The sequence below is a fragment of the Plecotus auritus genome (assembly GCF_963455305.1).
Source record: "Plecotus auritus genome assembly, chromosome: 7".
In the NCBI taxonomy this organism is placed as follows: Eukaryota; Metazoa; Chordata; class Mammalia; order Chiroptera; family Vespertilionidae; genus Plecotus; species Plecotus auritus.
In genome coordinates this window covers 111,990,930-112,017,187 of record NC_137774.1, presented here as the reverse complement: position 1 = coordinate 112,017,187, position 26,258 = coordinate 111,990,930, and the positions used below count along the sequence as shown (strand labels likewise).

The window sequence follows — 26,258 nt, the reverse complement described above, 5'->3', positions numbered from 1 at the left end:
TTGATGTTGCATTTCACTGTTAATCAGACATATCAATAATCAAATCTGGAGAGCTGCCAATAAAAATAGAACAAACCTCATTAGCATTTTAACAAACCTGCAAGCCACAGGCTGGAAAACCAGAACAAGATGACGCAAAAGGAATCGCAGGTGCAGGGTCCCTCCTCCAGCTGCCTGCCCTTTAGCACTCTCCTGTGCCCTCCCCGCTCCACTCCCAGTAAACACACTCCAGAGACTTCTCTGTACCTGAGACCTCTCGTACACCTGCCCAAACTCTGAGGTAAAGGGTCTGTGTTGTAGGCTTTTTTAAAATTGAGAACAAATAACTTGATTTTAAATATACTTCAAGAAAGTGCTGATCTTGCAGTTATAAGAAGCATTGTGTCAGATAGTCAGAGTGTGATTTAATTAATATGTTAACTAATGGACCCAGATGATAGATGAAGGGAAATGTGGTAAGAAGATTAAAAAAAAAGAACTCTCCACAATAGATGAAGAGCCAGGAGCTTACAGACAGAAGGCTGAACTCAATGTCCTTTCAAATGACTTCCAAAGCAGGTTCTGTGGACTACATCAAACTCAGAATTACAGAAACACTCCAAGTCAGAAGTTAATTTTCCTTAATTTTCATTCATTAAATTCTTTTCTATTTTACTAGAAATTAGAAAATAAGAGCCTATTTCCTAGAATATTTTGAATTTCCTTTAATCTCCTATTAGTCCATTGTATATGTGTATGTATGGGTGTGTATAGATAATATAATAATATTTTGAAAAGTGCAACTCATTAAAATATATTTGGATGAAAACTGCAAGTAAAAAACACTTCACAAAGATAAAGTTTTTATTTATTAAGGGATCTTACTTAAAAATATCTAATAATGAAAATATGTAATATATTACATATTAATATAAAAATACCATGAAAATATATAGTAATTAGTATCCCCTAATTGCCTTAATGTCTTCAGAGAATTGTGAATGCTTCAGTGTTACTACACAATAAACAATAAATAACTTCCTAGTGTCTTTAAAAAGTTTAAGACATTCACTGTCAATTTGCAGGAAACGGTGTGGCTGCGATGGTGATAAAGCATCCATGACGGATGGTACCACCCAAGCCACCATTCTATAATGAACTAATGATTCATACTCAAGGTGCTTTTGAAACATGATTAAGCCTTAAAACATTTCACTAAGGTAAACTCTCATTACCCCAGCCCTGTACAAGAGAACTTAAGTTTACCAAGGTGACACGGTGAATGACTCAACGATAAAAGTTTGGAACAAGAAGAAAGCTCTATTCATTAGTCTTATGGAGAAGCCTTTCAGGGTAGTTTACTCCATTGCTCTGAGTCTAACTGACCTTCTCTGGTGGCCACTGGTGTTTGCTAAAATGTCACTGACCAAAAAAACTCCTTACAATACTATGCATTATAAAATGAATATGTCAAGAATCAGATGAAAATGTCATCGGGGACACTGACAACAATAAAAGAAAATATTCCACTGGTTTAAGGAATAGAAGAATATCTAAGTTAAAGGGGAAAATTACTGAGAAAATGTCATTGGAGACTACATTGTTTAAAAAAAAAAAAAGTAAAATAAACAGCTTAAATAAGGGAAGATGACACAAATTAAAGGGGAAAACGTTACCTGAGAATAAAATGCTCTGTAATGGATCAGCAAGGTAAAGAAAGACGCCTTTTACAAAGGCCTGTGGAAAAACTAATTCTTGTTTAGAAATCGTCCTGATCGTGGGAGAAAGAGGAGTGCAGAGATGGAGGCAACATGTACAATATGCACCTGTGAGAGTTGTTCAGCTCAGAATCCCAAAGTTACTTGCCTTTTCACGTGCATGTCAACATAAATGACATAATTTCTGAATGTCAAAAGTAGCACAGCAAATTAAATAGAAATTGAACAAAAATTTCCTCCTTGTTACCCTTAAAATAGAAAGTCAAAGGTTGTTGATTTTCCCAAGTTGAAGTCTTTGGAAATGAGTTTCATTTGCACAAATTCTTAAAATCAAACAACCCTGTAGGACATGCCTACTCTTTGGAAATTTTTTTTAAAAATGATTACACTGAGAAAACTGGTTTTATACTAAGACTTGGGATATTTATTCAAAATGGAGCTAGTTAGCCCTGGCCAGTGTGGCTCAGTTGGTTGGAGCATTGTCCCAAACACCGAAAGATTACAGGTTTGATTTCCGGTCAGGCCACATGCCTAGGTTTTAGGTTTGATCCTTGCTTGGGGCATGTATGGAATGCAACCGGTGTTTCTCTTATCAATGTTTCTCTCTCTTCTCTCTTCTCTCTTTCTCTCTCTCTCTTTCTCTCTCTCTCACTCTCTCTCCCTCCCTCCCTCCCCTTCCTCTAATATCAATAAGCATGGATCAATAAAAATTAAAGAAAAATATAATAAAACAACTAGCTTGCAAATCATGATTACTGAAATCAATGATTCAAGTTCATTACTGATAAGAATGTATTTTTTTATATATCCTGGAATTTTTATCTGTATATGATTGGCATATTCAAATAAAAGATTTAATAGAACTTTCAAAATAACACAGGTACAGTGCCTAAGGACAAACCGATTTGAAGATTAACACTGTCCAGGTTTAATCCTAGGCAGTTTGTCCACCTAAATGCTTACAGGACACCATTCTCCCAACAATAAAGTGAAAGCAATGCTTATATGACATTAATAAAACAGAGAGGTGCATGTCGGATTTCCTGTTACCATGGAGTAAATCCCACGTCCTCCCCTATGCATACTCCCAAGGCCATCGGTGTGGGTCATGACAAATTCTAAATACCAAGTGCAATGAAAGGTAACTAACAGCGACAAGTTCGTAGAGATAAATGCAACCATTCAAATTAAATACCGGAAAAGTAGTGTCAGTGGGGGAAGGAACACAAGTACAGTATATGTGCATACAATAAGCAACAGGAGTGCAGCAAAACCATTGTGACCTTGTTCTTTCTGAGCAGCTACATTTTCAAAATGGGAGATGGCCGTCTAGCGGCAGCAGTGTCCCTGCAGCTGTCTAAATGCCTGTCAGGGCTGCTGGGTGACACTTTATAAACTCTACTCTTCTCCGCTTCTAACAAGCTTCACTGTTACATCTGACCTGGGACGGATGGCTGCCAAAGCCATCACCAAAAAAAGAAAAGAAAAATGCTCCGCTATACAGTAATGATGTCCCTGTACTAGGAATAAACTTATAAAAGGAAGATGGACATCTATTTAAAGACATAAATTATTAAACAGTTCTAATTCTATTAAAACCATAATATCCAAAATACTAACTGTATGGTTAAGTAATATGTATTTCTTCAAAGACCATTATTTCACAAGATGTCTATAAATCAATAGAAAGAAATGTTATAGAAGTCCTTTTTTTTTTTTGTCCTTCAAATTCATTACTACATTTTATTAATGAAAGCCAGGGTGTTGTCCTGACATATTTTGTCACCCCTTTTCAGAATAAATTACTGCCGCAAGGATATCATCTTTCTCTAGGGTTTTTCTCCCCTGCCTTCTTCATTCTGTTTTTTTAATCCAGTAAGGTTACCATGTTGTCAATCAGACTAAAATTGTATCCATGTACCTCACATACAAACCACACTCTATGTTAGAGAATTCAATGATGTATACAGCATTTTTAAAGGCTATGTCTACACTAATTAAATGAACTTGACTATTTTGACTGACTTATTTTGACTTGTGCTATTTCTTAACCAACGTGAGCAGTTTGTTTTGTTGTTGTTTTATTCCTGTTACTTTGAACACAAGCTATGTTCTCTAGGTTTTATTTCCATCTAATCAATCAACAGGCATTTACTGAGCTTCTGGTTAGGGGCCCAGTACTGTGGAAAGGTCACAATTCCCAGATGCAGTTTTATTTTTTACACTGTTATCAATGTAACATTTTAAGAAATGTATAATCCATCTGAGTCTAAATTAAAAGGAAAAGGAAAAAAAAATGGAACTTACTCTCTCTCCTCAACCCAAACATAAAATAAGATTCACCAGATATGTATCCACACAAAGCACTCAGGTGTAATACAATAAAATATCAACATACTAGAATACACTGCTCACTAATTGGTAGAAAAAAAAAGATTAATCAAAATAAAAAATAAGAATTCAGTTTAAACTTAAGTTAAAAGGAAAACATATGGAAACTATATTTCCCCAAATGAAAACAATTCTCAAAATACCTTAATAAATCATGCAGGAAATGCTCCCAGGCTTTATTTAAGAGGCGACAAACCCCGAGGCAGGCCTGATTAGTGTGCTGGCGTGGTAAATGGTAAGACGAGCTATGTTATAGATGTCAGAACCACTTACTAGTATTAACTAATTTGCTGAGATATGGTTACTGTGTGATCATGAAAATTAAAAATAAACGCATTTCAAAATAAAAGCATTTGAAAAGATTCTACTTCTATTCTTGGAATTTTTGTGGGGTATTAGTGCCATTACTACCTATATGACATAGAAGTTATGTCCTTCCAAGACTTATTTATAGAAGATATAGATGTTGACAGCAAAAATATAAGGGTGATTAAGCCTCAGCCACAACTCTGCTAAAGAAGAGTATTTTCAATTCCATCTCTCCCTAATGACAATAAAACAGAAAAGGATGTATTCTTAATACTACAAAACACTGCAATCTATTTTTAATACATATAAAATCAAGGCCTTGTATTTACGTATTTTTAAATTTGTATTTGCACTATTCCTTTCAGACTCAAGGTCTTTATGAGGCCAGAAGAGCTACCTTTCCCCCTGTATCCTTAGATGATTATCCAACATTAAATAATAACATTAGAAATTGCAATAGGTGTCATTTTTATTGTAATATTTATTTTATTATAAGGTTATTGTTATGCTATTTAGCTACCTCTTATATTTAATGGACTACTTTGGTAGGTTTAACTGCTTATTGCAACCAACTGTACTTTTAAACACAGAATAAGCTATCAGAGGCAACTGGATAGACGGGATTGAGGTCAGACAGATCTCCATCACTCCTGACTCTGCACTTATGAGCTGTGATCATCAATCAGCAAGATACTTTACCTCTCGGAGCCTATTTTACCTCGTCTATTAAGTGGGGTGTAATGATACTTGTGTCACTAAGTTGATGTGATAATTAAATGAAAAACGGGGAGATATATGTAATAATTTCAACAATAAAGATTAAAAAAATAAAAATAAATAAATGAGATAATGAATAAAACACTCTTGCCTAACTTAACATGAAATTCTCAACACAAAGCAGCTACAAAGTTAGACTCAGTCGATAACTGTATAACAAACCACATCAAAACTTAGTAGTTAAAAAAAAAAAAAAAAAAGCTGTTATTTGCTCATAGCTCTGCAGGCCAGCAATCTGGACTGGGCCCAGCTGAGCAGTTCTGCTGGTTTCGCTCACAGGACCACAGGAATCAGAAAGCTTGACTGAGGCCAGATTGTCTAAGATGGCCTCACTCCTCACGTGTCGGACAGGTAGTCCTGGCTGTTGGCTAGACCTCTATCTCTGTGTGATCTCTCATCCTCTGGGAGAACTACTCTGGTAACAGCATTTCAGAAAGGCCAGAACAGAAGTGGCAAGGCCTCTTGAAGCCAAAGCTTGTAAGTCCCACAACATAATTTTCACCACATCCTATTGGTCAGAGCAAGTCAAAAAGACAGCCTAGATGCAAGGGGATAGAGAAACAAATGCTGCCTCTTGATGTGATGACAGGCAATGTCACATTTCACAAAGTATGCCATCTTTCAAATATAAATAATTGCAAAATTCAAGTTTTGAAGGCCAAAAAGTATTTCCCCAAACTAAAGGAACACTGCTAGGCTGTTTCAATGACAGATTTCAAAATAAGAGCCACATCCAGACACAGTGACAGATTCTCATTTAGGTTTCCTTATTTTTCTGCATTTTAAGAGTCCTCAATACTTTTCTATTTGATATAGTCAATACATTTATTTTCAGATGCTTTGATACTTTCAATAAGCAACTTTCTAATTGAACACTCCACAACAAGTAGTATCACCAAGAAATCTGGATCAAATATAAAGCACTTCTAGAAACTACAAAGTATGTAAAAGAAGTAAAGAAAAATATATCATTATAAAAAGTACATACACTTTTGTTCTTCTCCATAAAAATAATTCTTAGAGAAAATTTAGCTTTGTAATGCTGTTAACTAGTTAGGCCCAGAGATCCATTCATACTGAATTAAGAATAAAGAAAAAATAAGTTAAAGTAATGTTTATCTTTCTGAACAAACAGTGGAATGCTAAAACAAAACTTGAAAAGTTATCTTTAATTTATTGTATCAAATCTCATTTTTAAAATACCTTTCCAAATTTCCTGTCACAGCCCAGAAAGTCACAAAATGATAATTGCTACCAGGACTTCCTTTAAGATGTGTGTCTCTAAAATATATACTTCAAGAGCCAAAACCTTATTTGTTTCGGAGAATTTCATGGGGCAGGATATGCCACTAACCATACTGCATAGGAACTGCTCCTTCAGGGAGGAAAGAGGTGAAAGAGCTACTTGCTGCGTTGCCTGGCAATAGGGCAAACAGAGAAGCAATTTAGGAAACGGCTAATTGCCCCATCAATAGCATTTCTACCTTCTCCAGTGAGGAACCGATTCCTAAACTTGCCATTTTTTTCAGCTGAGGACCAGTTACAACACTGCTTCATTGAGAAAGAGTTGGAAAATCAAATAGTTTTCAATTTTAGACAAACTGGTGCTGCCATAATTATAATTCTGAATGACAGAAAATTTCAATAACATAAAGTGTGCCTAATGTGGTTTTTAAGACATTTAAAAATCTGAATTACATTATGAGAAGCTATATGAGAAGCCAAATACACACTCATCTGGAGAAAGTGCCACTAGCCAGTGCCATCTGTGGTGACTAGGTATTTCTCCTCTGATGGGGCACCTTAGTGTGAATTTATGAAATTAGATAATTCCAATTGATAACTAGGGATTAAAGATAGCCCCATACTACAGTTCCATAATAGGTAACCCACTCAACTTATTTTAAAGGAAATCTTGTAAATGACTAAAATCCTCTTATTATGCTTTAATTACTTCAAAGTCCTATATGGGTGTTAGATAGCATATAGATAAGTTCAAATGGAATAGTTATCACTTTTGAAAAAACAGTGACTATTCTAACATTTGATAATTATATTGCTTACAAATCTTAATTGCCAGGATTTCAAAAGACATTTCCAAAGTGCATCTCAAATAAACAGAAAAGCAATTAGCCTAAATTAATTGCTTTGCTGATGTGGCTTGCAGTAGATATGCTTGGTGGTTTTGAAACTCCTGCCAGTGTTTTCACAACTTGATGTTCTGATGATTTTTGAGCCTATTTTTCACACCAGAGCAATTAACCAGATAATTGTTCTAATGTGAACCTGGGCCTGAAACAGTATGTTTAGGTTCATAGTGGCAAACAACCAAATATTAAGCATACATTTACAGAGTACCACTTAGCACTGCTAAAAAAAGACTTAAAGAAAATTTGGCAATATTGGTTCTCATACAGCCTGACTTTTCTCACCAAGAAGCAGAAAAAAGCTGTGACTGTCTTCTCTGCTACTTTTTAATTAATGTAAGATATCATTATATATGAAAGGCAAGTAAAGTTTCTAGTTCTACATTTAAAAGTATTCCAAAGACCTTATTAAAAGGACAAAACCCAATGATTCAACATTAAAATCCTATCTATTGTTAAAAAGTAAAATGAGGCTAAGGCTCTCAGATAAATTGCATGCAATACATAAAGCAAGCTCTATCTGAATCCAGACAATAACATGAAATCCTCAATTTATCAAGTAGCAACTTTACTCAGAAATAAATCTGGAAGGAAAGGAGCATTTGAACCAATTGCCTGGATTTCAGCCAGGATACAAGCCATATTTAAAAGCATATTTATAAATCCTACAAAAAAAAAAAAAAAAAAGCACTTGCATAGTCGTCTCAAGACACAGGTATTAAATAACTACTCGGAGCAAGGTGCCAGGGGCTCAGGTGGGGGGCAGAGGCCCAGAGATGAACACACTGGTTCCCCTTACAAGGAGAGAGGCTCATAAACAAAACATTATGCAGCCACACAACAATACGTGCCACCAGTAATGTGATGTACCATGGATTCAGCTTGACAGTGACATGATACAGCAATCCATTACAAACACCATTATTATTTCATCTTTGCTTTAAATATAAAAGAATTCACATTCATTTTAAGAGAAATTATTCGCAGTGCAACTAACATTGTTAATGAAACAAGTTTGCTTTTTTCTACTTCAGTGAGGAGTTATTCTACTACATTAAATTAAATATTTCATTGGTTAAAAAATGATATATCCTTTCCTTTTGCAAAGGGGTTCAAGCTGAAAGTACTCTGTCATTTTTCATGTTTTCATATCTTCTTTCTTAATTTCTGAAAGAACTGTCACATGGAAAATAGGCCAGTCACATACATGTTAGGTCTGCCATTTTTAATTATCACCAATCAAGTTCCAGCAATTTCTCCTCTGGTTAAACATTTGTATACTTATCTTCTAAATATTTCTTTATGCCACTGTTCATAAAATATTTTAAGCTGAAGAAAAATCTCTTCCACTAAATTAATAACTAATCACAGGAGATATTTATCATCTCAAGCCTTTTAAAAGAAAATTGTCAGATTTAATCACCTTTCTCATATTTTTAGTATTTACTGGGCTTCATTTATCATGCATTATAAAATTTTGACAACAGTGAATTATTTTGATTATCATTTCTGGTTAGGGATTAAGAATAAGACAACTCCTGGGGAAAATAAGGGAGAGAGAGATGGTTGTAAAATTGTCCAGCCAATACACTATTATCATTTTCATCAATAAATGAATATTTCTTCATTATTGACAATTTAAAAACAGGTTTGAGGTTAGGAAGCCTCCAGATCCATGGGTATATAGCTCTGCTTTCATCACCATATCAAATGTGTCCCATTCTCTCCCATAACTGGATCACAAATTCTGATTTCATAACTCTTAAAACATGTTTTTTAGTCCTGCAACTAAATTCTTAATATATCTGTTACTCATCTTGAAATTGCCTTAAAACTCATATTTAGAGTAGCACATCCAAGAATACCAATAATATGATTCTATAGAAGCTTTTGGTTATTATTATTTGTATAACTGTTTGCTCACTAGGAACCAAACACAAAAGCCAAAATTTAAAATTACTACTATATCTTAGGAATGTCATAAAATTAACATTATTCTATAAAACAAAATAATGTGAACATGGAGAATCAATCAGACAAACTCAAATCTAATTTCCATCCATCTCCAGAGTTGGAGGTAAAAATCAAACCAGGCTGAGACATGTACATCTCACAGAGTCTTCAAGTGATTTTACTAAGTTAAATAATCTAGTGTTGTATACCAATTAGTATTTCCCTGAAAATGATATTAGGTAATTAGAAGTATTAAAAGGACCAATGTCAGAACCAATATCACTACATACCAAAAAACAAAGAAGTTCATTTACTTTGAATACACTAAAAATTTCGCCGGCAGATGAATGCACAAATCATTTTATCAGAGAAACTTCCCTTTTACAGAAAAATAAAGCCATATATACTAGAAAAACAATACATATTATTTATGGCAATTATTTCTTACCAAAGGTACTAAAACTTTTAATAAAGGTAACTGCCTTTTTTTTAAACTCAGTAATATACCCAGTATTCTCCTTTACTCTGAAATGGTTAAGTATTTGCTATAACTGACAGGATGCATTTTTATATGGTAAAATTTTTTAAAGTAAATGAGTATCATCACATGCTTATATACATATTCAAATTTCATATGTGAAATTTTTTCTGATTCCAACCATGAATCAGGTATGGTACAAGACACAAAACTTTCAACTTTTCCTCAAGTAACTTAGAAGGAAATAAATAGTATTTACAAATGGGTTTGTTGGAGAAAAACTAATTTTATTACAAGATTAGTTGTTTTAAAAATCTACAACTCATAACCCATGGGCAGACAATAGTGCGGTGAAGGCCTAGGGAGGGGGCTGGAGCAGGGTGGATGGGTCAATGAGGGGGAAAGAGGGGACATCTGTAATACTTTCAACAATAATGATAAATTAATTTTTAAAAACTACAACTCTGTGTATGCAGTAAGATATCCAAAAACGTGTCCCCTCTCAGATATCCCATAGGGAAAAGTGAAGGTACAATTCTAATGAGGTTCAAAATGCTCAAGCATCATCTGAGGTCTGACCATAAACTTATCCACACCAGGGCACTGGTACACAGAAGGAAGCAGCAGCAGCAGAAATGCTGAACCTGACAGAATTCCACAAAAGCAGTGGTCCTGAACCAATCAGGAGCATCAGCCACTCCAGGTCTGAGGCAGAACAAGGCACTGGAAGACAGTGAACATCGCCTGGTTACAGGTTGAACTTTCAAGACACACCAAACTGGATCCCAGTCCCGGTTCCACCATTTACAGCGAGCTGTCTAACCTCACTGAGCCTTAAATCCTTCATTTGAAAATGAGGTTAATTTCTTCCTCGGGATTGTTGTAAAGATTAAATAAGACATTGTATATAAACACTTAGCACATTCTATGGCCCAGGTTGGAATAACTGGCAGCTACTATTAGCTGTTGTTATCATCCTTGGTCCAAAGGAGAGGACATATACACTCTGAGCTCACTAGCACTACAAAAACCAACCATGGTTTCAAATGCATTTGAAGACATCACCTTTGTAAACAATTTCGGAGCCTGAATAGTAGTTACTCTAACACCATACCATTTTCTGGGGATATTCTTACAAATAACTGTGAATATAAAAGAGTGTTAAAAAGTGCGCCAACCTCAAACAAGTGTCATTAGTTCAGAAAGACTCCTTTCTGTTCCTACAATCCTCCCAGAACTTGGTAAAATGTATTCCTTACTATTTTTGCAAAAATATAAATAAATACCATAGAACATACAATATCATAGAACACAGAACTATGCAATAGGTTACAGAAATAAGCAAAATTCAGTTTTAGTTAAGTTCCATCTAAGCGGCCCAGCCATATAATTAGGCACCAAATGTATGCAGACAGACTGCTCCACATTCTACGCAGGCATGTAAGTTCCACCACAGAGCTGCTTCCATGGTCGGCATTATTTTTTCTGCCTCTCATTTCTAGTTTTCAAGCTTTTATAAGGAGAAAACTGCTCCAATATCACATTCAATACTCCAAGGTGAAAAGTATTCCTCTCCTCCAAACCACTTAACTTTAACAGAAAAAAAATATTCTCAAAGTCAAATTCAACTATGCTTGCTGATTTAATGAACAGTGTGTCCTCCTTGGGCAATCTTTAAACCTCAGTCTCTAGGAGAATTAAGTAATATTAGGGGATTGAAATGAAATAAAATTTGAAGTCCATTGTGACATGACATTCACAGGAAGATGGTAGATTATCCACCGGGTCTTCAAACACTTATAAGTACAATATATAGCATATGTTCAAAAACAATTCCTGGAAATAAAACACAATGGGCACTCAGCAAATACTTTATATCACCAACACCTGCTCAAATCCTCTCTGAACTTTATTTCTAAATGTCACCGTTTTTTATTGAATCGATGGAAATTTGAAAGAAGAAACAGAATAAACACCCAGAGAAGATCAAGGGAGTTAGAAAAGACTTTATAGAATGCCACCTTGAGTTTTATGTGAGCCAGGGTGCTGTCAGTCCCCCTGAAAGGGGTGGTGAGGAACCTGTCACTTTCCATACTCAACCTGAGTATTCCTAAAAGGCTAAAAAGGGCTGCACAGGAAAGCAAAAGAGAAAGAATATTAAGATTTTTCTTAATATTATAAACATAAGAATCATGAATTAAATACTAAGCACTGCAAATAAATTTGTTTTAAATCACGGGTTTGAAGTCGAGGGAGTTCAGTAAAGTAGTTCAACTTTCTTTATAATTCAGGAAACTTTTTTTTTTTATAACACTCTTGTTTGAATCCTAAGTGGGAGTGAGTTCTCCCTTTTGGAAGGCAGTCAATGAAAATAAAGGTTTTAACTTATTTTAAGCTGAGTCCTGTTTTCCCCTGTAACTTGCACCTGTTGGCCAAAGTTCTGATGCCTGAAATCATGGAGAAACAATTTAGGTAAACTGATTAACTCTAGCCGAAACCGGTTTGGCTCAGTGGATAGAGCGTCAGCCTGCGGACTGAAGGGTCCCGGGTTCGATTCCGGTCAGGGGCACGTACCTTGGTTGCGGGCACATCCCCAGTGGGAGGTGTGCGGGAGGCAGCTTCAGCCGTGGGCAAACTACGGCCCGCGGGCCGGATCCGGCTGTTCTATCCGGTTCTCTTGCTCTCCCCTCCGCTCCTTTACTTTGAATTTATATTAGTTCACACAAACACTCCATACATGCTTTTGTTCCGGCCCTCCGGTCCAGTTTAAGAACCCATTGTGGCCCTCGAGTCAAAAAGTTTGCCCACCCCTGTGATAGATGTTTCTCTCTCACCGATGTTTCTAACTCTCTATCCCTCTCCCTTCCTCTCTGTAAAATATCAATAAATTATTTAAAAAAAACAAACTGATTAACTCTATTAGCTCTGAATATATTTTATCAGACTCAATTTTAAAACCTATTCAATTTAAAATCAGAAATTCCTAAAAATCTCTACATTCTGAATGTTAATAAAGGAGAATTGTAGATTGGGTGGAGACAGGCAGATAGTATGAAATAACAGATCATGCTGGAATGGTGAGGAAATGGAGAATGGCCAAAGAGAACAGCACATTCCTCATCCTGGGAAAATTGTTGACATGAGGAAATGTGGTCCAATGTTGCTAGACATGCACCTTTTCCAAGAGAAGGCTGAAATTCATAATTTTCATGTGAACTATGTCAATGTTTAAAGTGTTGGCAAATAATTCAATTTTTAAAATATCATATAGGCCAAACAAAACAGCTCTGTGGACTAAACTCAGCTGTGGCCCACAAGTTTGCAACTTCAAGTGATCTTAAAAGTTTTATTTAAAGAGAAAATATCTATAGTTACTATTTTAAACACTAGTATACATAAAGTGAAATACCAACATATTGCAAATGTTATTTTATACTTGAAAGAAACTGGTCAGAACAGTCTAAGATCCAAGTTTTAGAGTGCCCACTGATGCCATAGCCTCCTTTACAGAAACACAAGATTCGCACAGCAAATTAACTCCTTAAAGAATGTTCGATAAATGTAACATATTTTTTTTAAAAATATATTTTATTGATATTTCACAGAGAGGAAGGGAGAGGGATAGAGAGCTAGAAACATCGATGAGAGAGAAACATCGATCAGCTGCCTCCTGCACACCTCCCACTGGGGATGTGCCCAAAACCAAGGTACATGCCCTTGACCGGAATCGAACCCGGGACCTTTCAGTCCGCAGGCCGACGCTCTATCCACTGAGCCAAACCGGTTTCGGCTAACATATTTTTTTTAAAAGTTGCAAATACAAAGAAAAAATCTCTAGCTAGGCAAGATCAACTACTTGGCAACATAATTTACTTTAACAACCAGCTTGACTTGTGCTATGGTTTGTGACTTTAACGATGGATATTAGAGAATTTTTCAATTCTCTTATATTGTTATCCTCTACTGTTATCTTAATTCATGAGAAAAGGTGTCTACTGTCAATGAAAGAATCATGTATTTGATAATGGGCATATACATCATATGATTGAACTTTGTTTTCAGGACTAATGTTAAAAACTGAAAATGGGAAAATTAATTCCCACTTTAATAGCCCATTTCAATATTAAAAATATATTTTGTAAATATCTATTAAAATCAATTAGATTTCACTTAATTCTTATTAGCAAAAGAGAACAAAAGAGCCATTATAAGCATATCACTATAAAAGTACTCAGAACCATTCAATTTTTTCACACATCAGTTTTTTTACATCCAAAGCATGCTGCTTTTGACTCTGTGCCAAAACAATGAAAACCAAATTGGATGTGAAATAATAAAAGATTTATATCAAATACAAATAAACATTTCAATAAACTTGGAGGCAGAGAGAATAGAGGAGACATAAAAACCAGATGTTTAATTTAAATCACTGGTAGAAATAGTCAGTGTCTTCTTTTTATAAACCACTTAGATTGTATTTGTATTCAAAAGCAATGGTAAATGTCAAATGACTACTAGACCATCCTTCTGAATACAAGAAAATATCATGCTGTTTAACTCTCAACACACAAAAAGCACTTTTAGAAAAACAAAGATAAAAAACAGCATGTCTTAGTCACACAGATCAATTCAAGAACCTGGAAATGCTAAAAGGCACCATGAGCTGAATAGTCAAGACCGTCAATTACTACATATTTAAAATTTTTGAACTTCAAAAGAATGTCTTAAAAACTTTTAAATCCAGGATAAAACTTATATCTAATATCTGAGAAGAGTGTCAAAGGAATCCCTTATTAAAGCATTAAACATAGGTCCTTTTTACATATACTATATATACTGTATAACATATTATCAAAAGGTTCTATCATACTTTAATTATGAGAGAAAATAATGAGATTAAGTTTTAAAAAACTAAAAATTTTACATATAAGTATCACTTGTGTGTGAATCCTAACTATGAAATGAAATACTAACTCATTAGCTATTTGCTTTCTCTTGTTTGTCTTCACCAGTTTTTACTTCAGCAATGACGGAAAAATACATCCATCAGAAAAGCCAAAGGAAAGTCAAGCAAATCCTCTCCATTTAATAGGAATACCATAACAAAAGCTGTTAAAATAATTAAATGAGAACATGTGTAAAGTGCTTATTAATTACCTGGGTAATAAAGTTACTCTTCTCCCCTTTATCCTACCATAGCTCACTATTATCTCACTCATTATGTCTTATGGCACCTAGAGAGCAACCATGACAGCAGCAGGGACTCAGTGCCCACAGACAAACACTGTACCAAGTATTTAGTAGGGGTTCATAAATGCTTCTGATTTAGTAGAGGATAATAATGAACAGATGTAAAAAAGATGCTAATTGATAGGTTAAATGCATTAGTACATCCCAGTGCCCTCTATATGAAAGGTTACTAGCCCATCTGAGCTAAGTGCTAAAATTACAATTAAATCTGATGGGAAGTCCTAGATTTATACCAATATAATTACAATTATTACTTAGCTTAGTGAAAGAGTATGGCAAGAACAATAAGATGAGTAATTTAGATGATACTGCAAAGTGGGTTTGAATGTTCGAAACTTCGATTATAGTACACAGGATAAGTGGGAGCAGTGTAATTAAAACCTAGGAGTCTGATCTTTAAAACTCTACTACTCAACCTCATTGAATGCATGTTTTCTCAATTAATCCAAACTTTCCCATTAAAAACATAAAAATATACTTTAATTCCTTGAAACTATATCTCTACAGCACATATATTTAGGATCAAATACCGAATACCCATTACAGCTAAGTAGGAAAAACTGACTGAAACAGTAAGAGGTTTGGTAGATGGAACCTAACCAAAGAAAGAAAAGGCCAAGTGAGAACGGTTTCATTTGTAAAAACTAAGTAAGTTTTTTAAGAAGGCTTGTGGATTGGAAATCCCTAAATATATTTGCTTAAATGGTACAAATCTAACAAAATGTTTATAGTGTAACGGTTCTGAGATAACCCATATAATCATTGATGAGCTGAATCTTATTATCTTATTTACTCTCCGAGTAACTGACTTGGCTACACAGCAGGTACACCGAAAACTGTGTGAAATAAAAGACAATCATTTTCATAGTCATTTTGTTGCAGAAACAGTTTTCTCCTTTTAATCTGATGCTTTACTAGGAAGTTTATCTCAATATTAAGCTAATGGTAAACACCTAAACCACAGGATAATTTTTATGTACTTTATTGTATTAGTTGTTATGAAACACATTTAAAAGATTTTAAAGTTGTCATATAATTTTTTATGAAGAATGTTTATTATAGAGAATTTTATTTTAGAAAATTTTATCAATTTCCTTTAGATTTTGATATACTTCATACAGAGGCTGTTACTAAAAAAAACACCTTTTATAAATGACTAGGCCTGGTGCATGAAATTCATGCACGGGAGGGGGGGGTTGTCTCTCAGCCCAGCCGGCACCCTCTCCAATCAGGGACCCCTCCAGGGATGTCCGACTGTCCGTTTAGGCTCAATCCCAGTAGGATCAGGCCTAAACGGGCAGTTGGACTTCCCTCTCACAATCCAGGACTGCTGGCTCCCAACTGCTCGCCTGTCTGCCTTCCTGATCGCCCCTAACCGCTTCTGCCTGCCGCCTGATCACCCCCTAACCCAGTGGTCGGCAAAGTGCGGCTCGCGAGCCACATGCGGCTCTTTGGCCCCTTGAGTGTGCCTCTTCTACAAAATACCACGGCCTGGGTGAGTCTATTTTGAAGAAGTGGCGTTAAAAGAAGTTTAAGTTTAAAAAATTTGGCTGTCAAAAGAAATTTCAATCGTTGTACTGTTAATATTTAGCTCTGTTGACTAGTAAGTTTGCCAACCACTGCCCTAACCACTCCCCTGCCAGCCAGATTGATGCCTAACTGCTACCCTGCCAGCCTGTTTGCCCCTAACTGCCCTCCCCTGCAGGCCTGGTACACCCCCCCAACTGCTCTCCCCTGTAGGCCTGGGTCCCCCCCAACTGCCCTTCCCTGCAGGCCCAGTCACCCCCAACTTCCCTCCTCTGCCAGCCTGGTCACCCCAACTGCCCTCCCCTGCAGGCCTGATCGCCCACAACTGCCCTCCCTTGCAGGCCTGGTCCCTCCCAACTGCCCTCCCTTGCAGGCCTGGTCTCTCCCAACTGCCCTCCCCTGCTGGCCATCTTGTGGCAGCCATCTTGTGTCCACATGGGGGCAGCCATCTTGTGTGTTGGAGTGATAGTCAATTTGCATATTACTCTTTTATTAGATAGGATAGAGGCCTGGTGCACGGGTGGGGGCAGGCTGGTTTGCCCTGAAAGATGTCCCAGATCAGGGTGGGGGTTCCCTTGGGGCATGGGGCAGCCTGGAAAAGGGGCCTGTGGTAGTTTGCAGGCTGGCCACGCACCCCCTCGCCCCCCCAGGCAACCCAAGAGGAGGCCCTGGTATCTGGGATTTATTTATCTTCTACAATTGAAACTTTGTAGCCTTGAGTGGAGACCAAGGCAGGCCAGGGCTGCAGAAGCTTGGCTTCCTCCATCGTCGGGGACAACTCAAGCCTCCTGCTCTCTCCGTGGCCGCAGCCATCTTGCATACTTGCTCCTGATTGGCTGGTGGGCATGGCTTGTGGGTGTATGGTTATTTTGCATATTACTCTTTTATTAGATAGGATGACTATGTGTCCATTCTAGATTAGTAAATTTTTCAAGACAGAGCCAAGTCAAAGGCTATTACATACTTTAAAGAGTAATGCAGGGTAATTTAAGAAAACATATTTAGAATTGCCATAGTTGGGGAAAACAGATACTATGCAATATTATTTTTAAAGTATAGAAGGAAATTAAAAGTGGAGGGAGGTGAAACCTATATAATTTTATTTTTTTTAAGTGGAAGGGGAAAGTGTCTTAAAATTAAAGCATTATCAGACACAAACTTAAATTATTGTTGCTATTGGTGAAAAAAACATTTAAATCTAAATATGTTCTAATTTTAGCTGAAATAGTGCTTTCTATTTTGAAAGCAAAATATTTTTGGTGGTCTATCTTTAAAGAAACCTTAGTCTGGAAAAGTTACTAGGCAAAAACCTGTCTTGTGTCTATATATATAAGAGCTTACCTAAACTAATCAGTAATAGTACAGTAGTTAACTACTTTGCAGTTGTTTTCATTATTTAAAAAGAAAAATGTCTACCCTCAAGGGTTCTTGAATCTTTTTTCCCTTCATGCAACATTTCAAAGAAATATAATTTTATCACTGTTTATATGAAAAAAAAAAACTGCCAGTTATACACATTTTTACTCTATGTCCATCACATGACCTCTACTTTCAAAACAAATTATATATATACAGAGAACAAGATGTCATCCTTGAGAAAGGATCTGTGTGTATAATGTTTGAAACAATTTCTAAGAATCATTTTCCTTGATAAGTGAACAAATATATTAAAGTAACAAATAGCAATATATCCTGGATGGGTGACAAAGAAAAAAATTCAACAGACTTCTGTTGTTACAACTTTTTAGGCAAACATTTTAATCTTAGCATATGAAAACTGTGTTGCAAATACACGCAGTGGATAAATTAAAAATAAACAGCTAGGTTCTCAAAACTTAAACATCTACTTGAAAAGGCATGGCTACCTTAAATTTTCCTTAAAGTTGACATGCCTTGTTATAATGCTAATTAGTATTTGGTACATAGAACACATATTTTCTTCTGGAAAACTGTTTTTAAGATATTACATTTGTTACCTGTCATTTATGATCCAGTTCAGACAGAGATTGAGAGAGCTAAGATTTTTGCACCTCTTGACAATTTCCATCACGGTTTCATTATCCAGTTCAGTGATATGACGTAGGTCCAAGCTGGAGAGGTTCCTTAGCTAATGAGATAAATAAAATGAAAGATGAAAAAAGTAAACGTTACATTCATTCTCAAAGCAGAGAATCACAGTACAATATTTAAAGTAGATAACAGGGTATCATAGTACAATATTTAAAATAGATAATAAACTATTTAAATACTATTTTACATAGTAAGTGAGAAATGAGGGCAGAAATATATCGTGAATATATGAATGATAACACATTAAAATCAAACAGATCTTATTGAGAAATAATAAAAATAAAAAGCTAGCAATCTAATACATGGGGAAGCTGTTAAATGTATTATATTATGTACCCACAAACTGATAAGATTATTCTCTTTAATACTGTTTGATTTCAGATATGTATCTTCATGATTATAATGCCACTTTTGCATAGGTTTTCTCATTTTTTAAAAGATGAAATATGAATTAAGTAGTTAATTCAGAAATATCTTGGTGCTATTTTATCAGTGTACTCCAAAAACTGTACTATTCCAGGTTGTGTGTTTCACCATGTCGAAAGCAGTAAGACATGTTAAGAAGTAAAGTTTATCTAGGTACCACTTTCCCCAGTTCTTCATTTTCTCTAGTTTCCTGATGTTTCCTGTCTTCCCCTGATGTTTAGTCTCTAAAGGAAATTAACATATTGTTTACACAAAGATGGTAGGATCTTAATTATCCTCTTCAAATGAACTACATTTCAAATAAGCTATTTTTACTTAATAACATTTACTTGTAAGAGGATCTAAACTCTTGAAAGAAATGCAACTCCAATTGAGACCTTGATGAAGGCCTTGTGGGACGCTGGACAAAAACCAGCTTGTACTGTCTGAACTCCCAACCCATGGAAACGGTAAGATGATAAATATATGTTCATTGTTTTAAGCTGCTAAGTTTGTGGTAACTGCTCAGCAATAAAAAATTATTACAGAAGGTTTGAGGATAAGCCAGGTTTCTCTTAAGAGAAGGGGAATATTCTTAGTCCCTTTAAACATGGAGGGTTGCTGCCCTCCTCTAGAAGCATATGCTCAGGAAAGCACAGAGGAGGCGCTTGGTCCACAAAGGCCCCTCCTCTACGTGTAGCTTCAGCTGCCAAGGAAGTACTTTCTGGGAAGACCGGTAGCTCTGATGTAGCCATTCATTTTCTATATAAAAACCACCATTTTCTTAAACCACATTATTTCCACAGTTAGCTCTTTTTACAGAGTATTTTTAATCCCAACACCCAAAACCTTTTTGCTGTTGGAGATGTACTGTTCTGAGAACATATGAAAAACCAAATAGCCTCCGAATTGCAGGTGCGGGTGGCTTGCTGGGCTCATGCCCTGAAAGCAGCCTCATGTCTGCACCACAGCAAAATCAGAAATACAGGAAAGGCCTCCAGGGCTGCCTGAAAATACCTGAAGCATGACTATTAAACCTAAGAATGTTAAGGATGAATTTTGCTATGTATAACCATGTACGTATTTTGTGAACTGTTGAATATACCACATACAATACACAGAGAATTCCACTGTGTTTTCTTAATTATCCTTTATTATAGTCACTAGAAAGTCACACAATCATAAAATTTTTACCAAGACACAAAAAATATCTCCTATACATGTGTATTTCGAACCAGCACAGCTTCTGACACAAAATTTCTATGTGAATTCTTACATATCTTTTGGCTTCCTCCACTGTAAAATATTTCTTTATCACAATAGTATAAATGTACTTAATCACCATGAACTTTACTCTTTAAAATTATTAAAAAGGTAAACTTCATGTTATGTACTTTTTACCACAATAAAAAAGATTACTTCCTCCATCAGAGTAGAAACATACAATAAAATTCCATGGAAAAGAAAATGGTACGTTTTTAGTGCCAGTTCAGTTCCCTCACATGAGGGAAGATAACTGAGGACCAAAGGGGTTTGAACAACTTATTAAAGTACAGACAATAAGGAGAGAGATGTTAGCAAATCTAAACTATCTTACAGACTTGGGGAAATGTAAAGATATCTTCTAGAAGAATGGAATGGCAAGGAGTAACCATTCCAGTAACTATCTACATGTGATAAAACTCTAAGTCTGGCTGATTGGCTCCTGAGCTATGGGAAATCCTGCAGCCAGGCCTCTTCCCCAGTGCAGGGGGTCAGACAATGACACTGGGCCTATATCCTTCTTGTCCATAAATGGAACATTTCTTACCCCATCAATGGAGCACAGACTCATGTATGAGGAAATAGATTGACTTGGGTTCCCGCATGACAGCATTCTACTGAGATCCTGAAGAGTGTTTTACTCTTGGATTCAATTACGGCTCATTTTTCCATGAGCTGACAGTCACTGACTATGCGTATGTGGCCTTCCCATGACCATTTTAGCCAGTTCAGCTTGAAATATGACAGCATCCAAAGGCAGTTCCAGGAAGACACATACTGAACACCTGTATGAGATGTGGCATTTTCATGCAAAACTCCACAAACAGCTCTGTCAAATCCATCACATTCTTTCCCTTGCTATGGGGATTTCATAATAGTGCCCTCCAGGGTTTCATAAAATGCTACCTAAAATAATCCTTCACAGTCTGAAACAAGTAATTACATGTAGGAAACTGACATTTTAATTAAACTTACTTTCCTTATAAATTCATTGGTAGTCTTGGGTTATACAAATCACAAAGGATTTGAAGAAGCAAAGCCATACAACACAAGATCTTCTAAATATTTCCCTCCAGTTTTTAAACATTTTGTAAAGTATCTTAAAAGAAACTCAAGTCAGAATGTAGGTAATCAACTTTCAGTTTAATACCACTTTTATTTGGAAAAATATTACTTTAATCAATTAGGGTCATAAGACTAAAATCAGTCAATGATAGGTATGACGTATATGTACTTAAGTATAAAATGAGACACTAAAATGTTACCTAGGAAACACAGGCTTAGAGGATTATAAAAAGACCTTAAATGACTTCCAAATTTTCTTAAGACTCTGGAAAAGTAAAAAAATAAAACAAAATTCTCAGTTATCCAGGTTGCCTCCAGTAGATGAAGCAACAGAAGAGGACTCACAGAATCTTGGCAAAGACAGATAGCAGGGATGTCCCACTGTTTCAGGCTAACATGATAATTTATGTGATGCCAGTTGGAGGTGATAATTTTTGAAAAGACTAAATACGTCTGTATAGTTAAATATGTTCAAATGTCAACTAGTACCTAATTTACTTCTTGCCAGCCCTGCAGATACTGGCTTCACTGGAGCTGAGTTTAGGGCAATCAATTGTAATCTTTAGAGATCAAAGCCAAGGGTTAAGACAGGCTGCCTGGACAGGGTTAACTGGAGCTGTAGATCAGTACCACACACTCATCAGCCAATCACCTGTCAGACTGCCAAGGTGGTTACTGGAGAGACCAAAGGCACCCAGAGACTGGTATTAGAGAAAGGCACTATGAGAAAACGGGGGAGATCCTCCTGCTAGAGGCAGGGAGGGAGACACAGGAGAACGGAAGGGGGTTTTAGTATGGGTCCTTGAATGGTAAACTGAAAAAATATGAAAGAAAACTAAGACTGCTGCGGATGGGAAGGGAAGGGGCAGAGAGGGAATTCTTGTCCCTGAGCATAGGAAGGCTTTCACACTTTGACAGGGTCTGATACCTACATTTAGAGAAGAACTTGATTGGCAAGACAGAGACTAAAGGGCATCCCTTCTGCTCATCAACGAGGCCTGCGCCTCAGCTTGGTTAAAGCTGGCATTCGAGTATGGAGATGGTAATAAAAGCTGAATAAACCACACTTAAGACATCAGGCAAATCCTGCCCAGCACCTCATAGAACTAAGAGCCTCGGTGAGAAATGGAAGCTTTTAAGTAGAGAGCCCGAATGCCTAGCAGAGACAATGATATTTTTCTCATCATGAAAACAGGACTTCCAGGGTCTTAATGCTATCCCACCCACAGTAGTGACCATGTGAATTATCTGGCACCTTCACTCGGTATTCCTTCCAATCGCTGCCTCTTACTCACACCAGGCTGCTGTCTTTTTGCTTTATTTCCAAATCCAAGGCCTGTTTGGTCCTTCCATTCTCCTACTGGATCTGACATCTTTTGCCATTTTTTTCACATTCTGTTTTGCATTTTAGGACACTTTACTGCACTGCTTCTCTTCAGAGCTTTCCCTTCTAACTCCTTCTTGCCACATCACCAGCCAGGTTAATATTCCTTAAATAACTTCAATCATATTGCCCACCTTGTCTGAAACCTTTAGGAAACAAAAATATTTCAATTGCAGAAAGGAATCCCAGAGCTTGCCCATTGAAGCCCTACAATGATCACCCCATCCCCTCCCTGACATCTGTTAAACTAACTCAGCTCTATTTCCCAGGTTTTGAAAAGTTGTTCTCACTGTGCTCAGAGAGCTGTGTTCAACATTTTAAAACAGATTTCACTTCCTGATTACTTTAGAGAGAGGAAAAATTGGTGAGTCTTAGAAATATAATATACTTGCCTTGACACAAATTACTAACTAGGCCGTCCTCACATAACTATGCCCATCAGGCAGGAATCATCGATTGGCAACAACTGTCAAGGGACCATGGGAGCAAAGTTCCCTTCCTGCTACAACTACTTAGGGGTCTCCTCTTTGTCTTCTCCCTCACCTCCCCCCCTCCGTCCCCCCTCACTCTCTACACCCCCCCCAGCATTAAATAATATAAAACAACATTCTCATTCTGCATAATTAAAGGCCGTTTTAGAACAAGAAGCATAATCAGTTCTCTATTTACATATCTGTTCTTAAAATGAAGACCATTAAAAATGAAAAAATAAAAATAAAAAACCTCCGTAAGTTGTCAAGAGTTCTGATGTGTGTGGCAAGAATTTTGAGTAGTTCACCAAAATTTTAATCACTGTCTTCTGCTGCAGAAATGTGAATTTGTTAATTGGATTTCTGCTCCTTGTACCAATTCAGAAAGGGTGCTCTGCTCCTCCTTTTCCACTCTGGCAGGCAGCGCAGCCTCTAATTGACTTTTTTTCTAATACTTTTCTTTCTCCCAAATTCCTTTCTTTTCTCCACATAAGATTTATAGAGCTCATAACAAGCTACAAAGAACACTAAGAATTAGCAGCATTGAGAAGCCCAGCCACTTTTTATAGAGCAAAAGCTGACAAACAGAACTATTCTTCAATTAAAAAATAAAATGTTCACACTGTTTAATTTAAATAAGAAAAATAAACCAGAGTTCAAATCAATTAAGGGTAAATTAAGTCAAAAATGAGTGCAAGGAAAAGAGAACACTTCATCTAACTGGACTGGTTGTGTACTTCTCTGTCAATTTCCTCACACCAAGTTCAGAGATCTATTTGAAAAAAAAAGATAGTTCATGGAATTTTGAACCCATTTTAGTCACTTGCATCCACATACCACAATATGATGTGCTGAAAGTTTTAGAACTATATCCCAAATAAAAGTTTTGCAACTTTATTATTTTTAAAAATATATTTTTATTTATTTCAGAGAGGGAGGGAGAGGGAGAGATAGAAACATCAATGATGAGAATCATTGATCAGCTGCCTCCTGCACGCCCCTACTGGGGATCAAACCTGCAACCTGGGCATGTGCCTTTGACTGAAATCGAACCTGGGACCCTTTAGTCCTCAGGCTGATGCTCTATCCACTGAGCCAAACCAGGTAAGGCTGCAACTTTATCTACCTAATAAAAGAGTAACATGCTAATTGACTGTAACTTTGCGACGCCCATCAGCCAATCAGGAGTGAGTATGCAAATTAACCCAACAAAGACGGTGGGTTAATTTGCATACGTGGCCGCTCCAGGCCTCTGAGCAGCATGGGAAGGCGGAAAGGTGGCTCCGGCCAGAGCAAAGGCGGTGCCAGCAGCCAGGGAAAGGAAGGCCCATTCTGGCGCGAATCTTCATGCATCGGGCTTCTAGTTTTTAATAACAGTAAAATAACTGAAATGCCATTAGCCCCAACATGAAAACTTATCATATCCAAGCCAAGTAACCTGCACACTGACCTCTTGATTTTACACTATTAGAGCAAAAAAAAAGTATTCCATTCTTTATTTCTAAACGTGTAAAGCTGAAAAACAGAGGCATGATAATGATGATTTTTAATTGAAAAAAATATTCTGGCATATGTTTTTATTTTCTGTCATTCCAAATATGTTATGGAAATGTTGTACCCACTCTCTAAATTAAAATGTCTTTCTTTCTTTCTTTCTTTCTTTCTTTCTTTCTTTCTTTCTTTCTTTCTTTCTTTCTTTCTTCCTGGTTTAAAATATGCAACTAGAATTCACCTCCACATAGAAAATCTCTTAGCCTTACACTCTCATTTCTGGGTCTCGGCCTAAAATCAAAGCTCCAAGAAAAAAGTGCCTAAGCCTGAATTTCAGAAATGAGTGTTCCTCTTCTGTGACCACGTTGTTTCAGAAAAAGCCCTGGCACCCAGATGATAACCACCAAGCTGAGCCACTTGGGCCTTCCATACTCCCAAAAAATGCTTCCCAACACAAAGAGGAGCAGCATGAGGCCCTGTCAACAGGCACCTGCAGCTTCTCTCGGAGGTGAGGGTTACCCCATAGATGTGGAGCACCCTCCGTCACCCAGGAAGAGCACAGCTAACCCCACCCATTAGCAGCTTTCTCTCCTCTCAGTCTCTAAACCATCTGTCAGAGAAGAAACATTCCAAAGCCTATGTGTAATTCTTTCCTGCACTATCCCCTCCACCCGAAGTTTCCAAATAAAGCCCCAAATACCCCTTTTCTAGTTGTAAGACAAGTCTGAAGTTAATAATCTAAAAATAAATCGATCAGGTCATTCCTAAAAAAAATTTAGATGCAGGTATGGAGAAAATACTATTTCCTTCACATTGTTCATTTCTGGCATTTTATTTGATTTAATTATCCATGGCACTATCCAAGCACTGCCTATGATAATGAAAGAATTAACGCTTTACAGATGAAAAAAGCCTAAGAAGACTCAAACTTTTTAAAGTGAACATAAGGATTTGTGCCCAAAATCCACATGAGGAACTCTCCAAACACTGAATCAGATCCCATTTGTTACATTGAGTTTTACTTTTGTTCTACAGTAACAATTCCAAGAAGCAACAGCATTTGGTTTACAATATATTTAAATTTGGAACTGGTAATTTTTTAAAATATTTATTGTTGAAAGTATTACATATGTCCCTTTTTTCCCCCCAATTGACCCCTTCTAGCTGGAATTGGTAAATTTTAGTTCCTGACTCCCTAATAACACCCAAGGTTAGGAGCTGGAAGTGAATGATCTAAAAGTCTAATTTGATGACTATATTATAGGCAGTATATCAGTTACCAATAAGAAGTGGTAAAACAGAAAATATCTTTATAAAGTTTTACTGGATATAAAAAATGTAAAACATGAAATTACATCATTAAAGTAGATAATACAAATGTTTTCCAAATGAACTGGAAAAATTTTATAACTGATTTATATATTAACGCACTACTTCTTAATACAAAATACTGACATGATAGTATGTTACTTTTTGTCATTTAAAACCATTAAGGTATAATTTAAATTAACTAGTAAATTATAACCAATAACTCAAATTACTAGTTCACGACAAATAACTTATTTAGTCAAATATTTTTCT

General features: G+C 36.4%; 1 protein-coding gene across 1 annotated transcript in view; it reads right to left on the bottom strand.

The window, feature by feature from the left end:
- FBXL17 (F-box and leucine rich repeat protein 17) overlaps nt 1-26,258 on the bottom strand; it is a 491,914-nt gene that overhangs the window by 291,807 nt on the left and 173,849 nt on the right. The window contains exon 6 of the mRNA XM_080679035.1: nt 18,506-18,636. Within this exon, the coding sequence (XP_080535161.1) occupies nt 18,506-18,636 (131 nt within the window). The remainder of the gene's footprint in view (nt 1-18,505; nt 18,637-26,258) is intronic.